At 38.6% G+C, this 7,105-nt stretch overlaps 1 protein-coding gene across 1 annotated transcript in view; it reads right to left on the bottom strand.

The window, feature by feature from the left end:
- Positions 1 to 5,732: 5,732 nt before the first annotated feature.
- The window catches only part of PELO (pelota homolog (Drosophila)), a 1,854-nt gene continuing 481 nt past the window's right edge, over positions 5,733 to 7,105 (bottom strand). Inside the window, exons 1-2 of the mRNA XM_008949733.1 lie at positions 6,837 to 7,105; positions 5,733 to 6,181 (exon numbers count right to left, since the gene is read on the bottom strand). The exon at positions 6,837 to 7,105 is cut by the window's right edge and continues 481 nt beyond it. Coding sequence (XP_008947981.1) covers positions 5,750 to 6,181; positions 6,837 to 7,105 — 701 coding nt within the window. The 3' untranslated portion in view covers positions 5,733 to 5,749. The remainder of the gene's footprint in view (positions 6,182 to 6,836) is intronic.

The raw sequence follows: 7,105 nt of genomic DNA, 5'->3' as shown, positions 1-7,105 counted from the left end.
GTGGCCACCACCCCCTGCCTGCAGCCTGAGGGAGAGCAGCCACTGCCCTTGCAGATAGCTGACATTCTCTGTATCTGAAGAAAGTCTGTTGTAGCTTCTCTTCGCTATTTTATTGCATTATTATTATTGTTGTTATCTAAACCAAAGTACATATATCAGTATTAAACAGTTTAAGTCACCAGGCTGAACACTGCAGGTCAATGAAAAGACAATACTCTTCAGCAAAAGCTACAGCTTCACACCCCACCAACCCCTTACACACATTTTGTGTCTCATTCTTTGTTCTAAAGTCCTTTCAGTAAAAAGTCAGCTAAAAACCTTGGTTCTAGGTAAAGTAAAAGTCTAAGAGTTTGTATTAAGGCTGCATGGGAATATTCTGTCTTCAGAAGTAGATATGCTTGGCTGCCACCAGGCCCAAAACCGTTTTGAACCATGGAACCCTGCTCGGGGCTTTTTTTTCTGAAATGTGAAGACTACAGTCCCAACTTGCAATCCCTTTCCCATCCCATTCAGATCAGAAATCTGAAATTTCCCTACCACATCCCATGAGATATCATATCTGGGTCTGTTGTGGTTAAGCTACCTTAGCCAAAATATAAAAATATTTCTTTGCTTTTACAGTGTGGAATTTTACGTACCAAAGACACTGACAGAAAAGGGAACATTTTAGCCTAGTGTTAACAGTGAAACAGTGAAGAGTATTAAGCTTTGTGCCATTTGTCCCATGACTCTTTAAGCCCCTTGACTATTTGCTATTTTAGGCTTGGCTTTGACTAGAAATTCCATTTTGGACCAGAGTATAAAACTTCCCATCAAGTCTGGTATGTACATTCCTAAAAAGAAGGACTGGTTTCAATTAATTAACATTCTCTAATAGAAAGAGCTATTTTGTCAGAGGATTCATGATTAGCTTTAATTTGACTTCTGAATAATTGTTCGAGCAGCATGATAGTAATTGCATTAGCTGTGAACATAGCCATTCCCCAAAAGAGGGCAATAAATTAGAGATCAGTATAGCAAAATCTGACAAGAGTTGGCAGGGCTTGAAAGCTGCTGCTTCATGTTGGATTTCCCAGAAGACAATGACTTGGAAGCAAGTGCTGCTCTGATATCACCCCACTTTCTGTTTCTTGTACAGCCCTCAAGTGGGACAAGAGGAAGAATTATTTTCAGACAACAGAATAAACAAATATGATTTCAGGGACCTTTTCCTCACACTCTATTTTAGGCTAAGACATCTTAGGAGACATTTTTTTCACAGAAAATCCATACTGCATTTCTAAAACTAGTTCAGAATTTTACAGAGAATATGCAGTACTTTTTGTTAGACAAGTTGTTAGATTGCAGACGTTTCCTTCCTTTATATTCAGTAGCATGCCAGCAATTATCCTCAAATCAAAGTCAATGCCCTTCTTGAGTCAAGCATAAAAAATGTGGTAGGACTAAACATTACACTTATTAAGCAGTCCTTTGGGCAACTGTCACACACAAAGCTCCACAGCCTATGTTTACTCTTTCCACTGCTGAAAAAGCCCAGGCTCAGCCCATGTCAGAGCCTGAATTAAGAATTGTAACAGTAATCACAAGACCCAAGCGTTTAGGCATTTTCTCAGCTCTAAATTAGCAGAATAATGAGTTTGTAAAATAGTATTTTCCTACATGAGATCTGAATAAAACAGTCCCTAAAAGCAAGTTGCAGCCCTTACAGAAGCAGCACAGATACTGCAAACTACTGCAATGTCATGTCTCTGTTCTGTTCCCATCATCTGCTAAGTCAAGCCAGAAATGAGGAATCCTAAATTCTAACAGCATCTAAACTTTTACTATTCCCTTTGTAAGAAGTTGCAGGTGTACACCAAACAACAACATGTTTTTTTTTCCCCTGCAAAACTAGACATCTATTGTGTTATGAAACAGGCCAAGAGAAAAGTGAATGGACCAGGTGATTAAGGAAGATCACATTCTTTATCCCCACTTTCTGTTTATGAAATTGCGCACATTTTCTAGAAGGATAATGCAGCTTCCAGGAAGAAATTACAGAGGCTCAAGCTATAAGTCAGGCAAATGAGAAGGTATCTATAGTATGCCTTCATAGAAAAAGGCAAACCAAAGTCAGAATCTCAGAATTTAAACGAAGACATTTTCAAGGAGAAGTAAAATGATTCAATCCAAATTTAATGGTTTAATGTTCACAGCTACTTAAACTTTTAGGTGAACAGTAGCAAATGGAAATTACTTGAGAAGTTTACACAGCTCTAAAAACATCATTGTAGTTGCATCACAAATTAAGCTGAAGAGCTATAGGCTCTTGTTACACTGGTGGTCAGGCAGTGGTCAAAAGATAATTTATTACCAGTATTTTACTCACATAGTGTGCAGGGGTGAAGACAGGAGGAAGGCAATGAGGAATATCCCAGGTCAAATCCTGTTAAATGCTTTACCTTTTTACTGAAATATTTATCTTTTCTTTTGCTTCATAATGAGTAGGATTGTTTTGGTCTGTTGCAGGTGGTGACCTCAGGTGTTGCACCAAAGTTTATTTGGTAAACAACCAAAATTTATACGATAGCTGGATTTAAATGCCAAAGGTGACAAAACTAACAAACTGGGGCCGGGTCCAAGTATAAATTTGCAAGAAAGGCTTTATGACTTACATCAATGAATTTATTTACATCTTTGAAGAGCACTGCAGGGTTCAGGATCAAGCTGATTTCATACTTTTTAAAAGCTTTCTTCCTACCAAACTCAACACACATTAAGAAGTCCTACAACGTGTATTCGTTTATTCTGAAAATAGAAAATCTGGAAGATAAACCATGCTACTAATTCTCAGAATTAGCTCAGAACATAAATTAGAAACTAAACTGAGAGACAGTTCAAAATTACTAAATACTTTGTGGTTGAAGAGAACAATTTTCATGTTGCAGACAGTTTTTAGTTCATGTATGTTTAGTTCCAAGGAAAAGACACAAAAAAAATATTCACATGGCTCTAGCACTGACTCATTTGATCTGTACATAACACGCAGCTCCTGTGTGTGTTTAGATAACGCAGACATTAAGGTCTGTGTTAAACAACCATCTTTGTCAGTATGGACTTTTCAACTATTCCAAATTTCTTTAAATATAAAAAATACTAGCAACCTTGGAACTTTGCCAGGTCAAGCATCTGCAACTACTGAACACAGTAGTTCCAATATCAAGCTCTTAAGCTGTTTCCTGAAACAGGATGCATTTGTCTACATATGATTGCATATTTATTTTACTACAAAAATGGTTAACAAAAAAAAAAAAAAAAAAACAACAAAAACACACAACCCAAAAACCACCCTTCCATATGGGGCAATTAGATGTGTATTTCTGTCAAGACACTTAACGCCATGACAGCAATAAATAAAAAAAAACAACCACCAACAAAAAAACCAAAACCCAAACTCATAAACTATCAAGTCACTGCAGAATTTTAATTCTAAGCATAAATAATTCAAAGAATCATTATCAACATATTTTCTAACCAGATGTTTGCTGTTATGCCTTAAGAAACCCAACTAAGCAGCAAAATGGCTGCTTCTTTTCCTTCGTGATACACTACCCCAAATATGAAGCACACAGATTTGCAGAATTGCCAATGTAATCTTCTTACAGTATACAGCAAAAACTCTTCATAATTTCTGGTTTAAAATGGAATAACTGCAATCAGTTTGGTCTAATAAAAGAGGAAACCATTCCACAACTGACAAACAGTTTGATTTGTGTCTCAGTTTGCTGAGAATCAAACTGAGAACTTCTGGGTGTGGTACTGGTTTGAGTTTAATTGCTGTACAGTTGTAACAAACTGGCATAACTTAAAAGAAGGGATATACTAACATACCCGCTTTTCTTAAAGAAATTGACAACTTTGTTTAGAAATTACAAGCCTGTTTGAAGCCATAATTTGCTGCATATAGGTAATATTTATCGAAGGTAAGACTCTTCCACATGTTTCTTAAGTTCTTCACATTTAACTTTGCATGTAGCAGGAATCAGGGTGCTTTCTAGCTGGCAACTATAATCACCCTAGACAGATTTTAAGGAAAAAAAAAAAAAAATTGATCTGTCCCAATTGCTGAAGGAAGCCTACCTTAGCATTTTGTGACTTGTACTTTCAACACCACTCAAGAAAAAAAAATACAGCTCATGTAACAGTTGATCTGTGCGAACTGACTCCAATGAACTGTCTTAATGGGCTTGCTTGTCTTCTTCTCAGAGAAGAATCAAAGTGTGACTACAGCATAGCTCTAATGTAAGTCCTGTGACTGTGTGGATGATGGAAAAAGGGCAGGTGGCTTTTACCTCTAAAGTACATCTCTATCAAGGAGTTTAGGCTGTTTGGGTTAGCCATAGATAGTATCACATTCACAGGGCTGGCACCACCAAGATAAGGCAGTATGATTAGTTTTTTTTTTCTAAAATTATTCTACCCAGACTAAAAGTTTCGGTGTTTCAATTTTTTCATCTTCCACTGTAATGTCTCTTTCCACATTTCATGGCTTTATTAAACTAAATTTACTTTTGGCAAATATCTTCTGTTCATCCTCTACTACCATGCTTAAAAAAGGAGTGCTTGTTTACACACACAACCTACACTACCAAACACTGGTATAAACTAATAATCTACTTCCAAGTACGTCAGAAACAGAAAGCAGTTTCTGCTTCCTTGGCCTAAGATTTATTGTCCAGTGAAGAAACAAAACTCACAGTTGCTCTCAATAATTTTGATTTTTACAGTTGTCATTACCTTAAGCTGAAGTTTGCCTTATAAATGTGTAATCTTTACTTCTGTATCACACTTTATGTATGTTTTCAGAAAGGTAGACAACTAAAAAAATACCAGATTATGAAATTAAATTATTTGTTGTCAAAAGATTCCTTATGCAAACCAGAGTCCTGATTCTGTAAGCCTTTTCACATAACTTCTCAGAACAGGTGCTAAAAAAACCCCAATGCCAATGGATCAGAACATTATCAAGACAAGATATGCAATACTGTGTTAGCTTTCAGGACAAGCCCCCAAACATTCAAAAGGATAACTGAAATGGCTGCACTGAGCTTCACAATTTGTCTTAGATCAACTATCGTATTAGGGAGGAAACGGTTAATCTGAAGGTCTGGTTTCAGAAAGACTGTGTCAAGTGTTTCACAGAAATGTTTAAGTGGTTTGACTCATAACACCACAAAAAAACCCACCAAGACTGTTTATCTCACTCCTTTGTCATGTCTTAGGAAGAATGGTGACTTCCTAAGAAGATCAAGCACAGTTCTGATAGGCCTTGCATGAAGAAGTTTACATTTCTTTTCCAATAGTACAGGAGAGTAAATTACATAGTAAAAAGAATTTTTTTTTTTCAATCACTTGAACAGAAATACACAGTCTGACATAATTTGCTCCTTCTTAGTTTATTATCTTTTCATATACATTCCAAAACACTAAGCTGCCAGTCTGCCTTAACATGCACAGCAAACAGCTTTGGGTAGTCAAACTCGTATCTTGTACTGCTGGAGGTCCATGGTGTAATCTGCAAAAACAGTCAGCTCCAACGCACAGTATACCAATAACCATTACCACAGAACAGATATCCCCATTCTCTGTGCTGAGCAGAGCTATATGCCATAAGAAATACTATAAAAACCTTAAATTATACGTCATGGCACATCTGCAAGGGAGGGCCTTTAATGTTATTTCAACATGACCTGAAAGGAAATCACCATTATCAGTCCTCTTCAGAGCTGGATTCATCTTCCTGGTCAGAAAGCTCAGCCACAGGAAAGCGCAGGATGGCTGCCACCCCTGTGAGCTGGCCAAGCTGCTCCCCGGACACGTGCAGGCTGGAGAAGATGCGCACCGTGCCCATGTTCTCCCGCACGCTATCCACCAGCTTCACGTACCGGGCGCGCGTCGCCACGTCCTGGTGCCGGAACAGGTCGTCGCTGATCAGCAACGTGTCGATGGCCATGGCTTCATTGGCCTTCTCCACGTGTTTTAAACCATAAAAAGCCCGGTCAGGCTCATGCTGCAGCATTTTATAGAAGTCATCTAAGGCCTTGACCTCACCAGCTGCCTTGGTGTCAGAGAGGCGGCTGGCTACCGCTGGGTTGCAGAGGGCTTCCTTCAATGCGTATTTGTGTCCCGAGGAAGCGTGGACCTAGAGTAAAAAAAGTCAAAGGTTTGGTTTTTTTAGAATAAAATGGACAATTTTCTTAGTTAGCCAATCATAGACAGCTTCCACTATACATAGTATTTGTCTTGCTAATTATTCAAGGAGTTATCTTGCTTGAAACCTACCTGATTCTTTTCTGAACGAATCTCTACTTCAACAAAAAGCCCCTACCAAATCCCTAAAACAATATTTTAGTTAGCGTAGGAAAGCTGTTTCTCTTATTCAAAGTCTAGGTTAAATATGCAAGCTGTTGCAGACAGGCCAAGGTAAGGCCACCTGAAACCACTAAAAATTAAAAATGCATGCTATACAGCATGACAAGTTAACATGACAGCAAAACTATTTTCCAATTTGTACTTCACTCGTCATTGAAGATTAACTATACCTTTACAGGGAGTCTAAAACGTTGAATACTTTCTATACTTCATGTTAAGGTATCCTATGCAGGAACCATCCCTTTACCTTGCATAACTACCTTATAGTTTGGGAAGCATGACAGCAATTTCCTTATGATGCTCAGACAGAAATTTATTTTCTCTACTAAATGATTTAGTTCCTCTGAGACTTTTAATTATCTTCTGCTATCACAGATAGCTCTTCAGCCTCTTTTACCCTCTTTGGAAATCGTCTAGCTCCTTACCTGTAGGAATTTGGACCTGTTCTCCAGCAGAAGCTTGTTGTCAGTCTTGACAGCCTGCTGGAACATGTAGTCACAGAACTGCTCCCGTACAAAGCCTGGGCTAGCCACCAGGACACACTTCACCACGTCAAAGTTGATATGCCGCTGGATGGCTTGCATCACCTGCTCGTAGAACCTCTCCAGGGCCCGGTCGTGCTGACTGCAGTTCCCTTTCCGCTTGCGGGGGATGTTCACCTCCACCTTGGTGCGGGTAAGCGTCATGCTTGGGG

The sequence above is a fragment of the Merops nubicus genome, unplaced genomic scaffold (assembly GCF_000691845.1).
Source record: "Merops nubicus isolate BGI_N331 unplaced genomic scaffold, ASM69184v1 scaffold51831, whole genome shotgun sequence".
Taxonomy (NCBI): domain Eukaryota; kingdom Metazoa; phylum Chordata; class Aves; order Coraciiformes; family Meropidae; genus Merops; species Merops nubicus.
The sequence above is the reverse complement of the archived record's forward strand: the minus strand, read 5'-3'. Positions and strand labels throughout refer to the sequence as shown.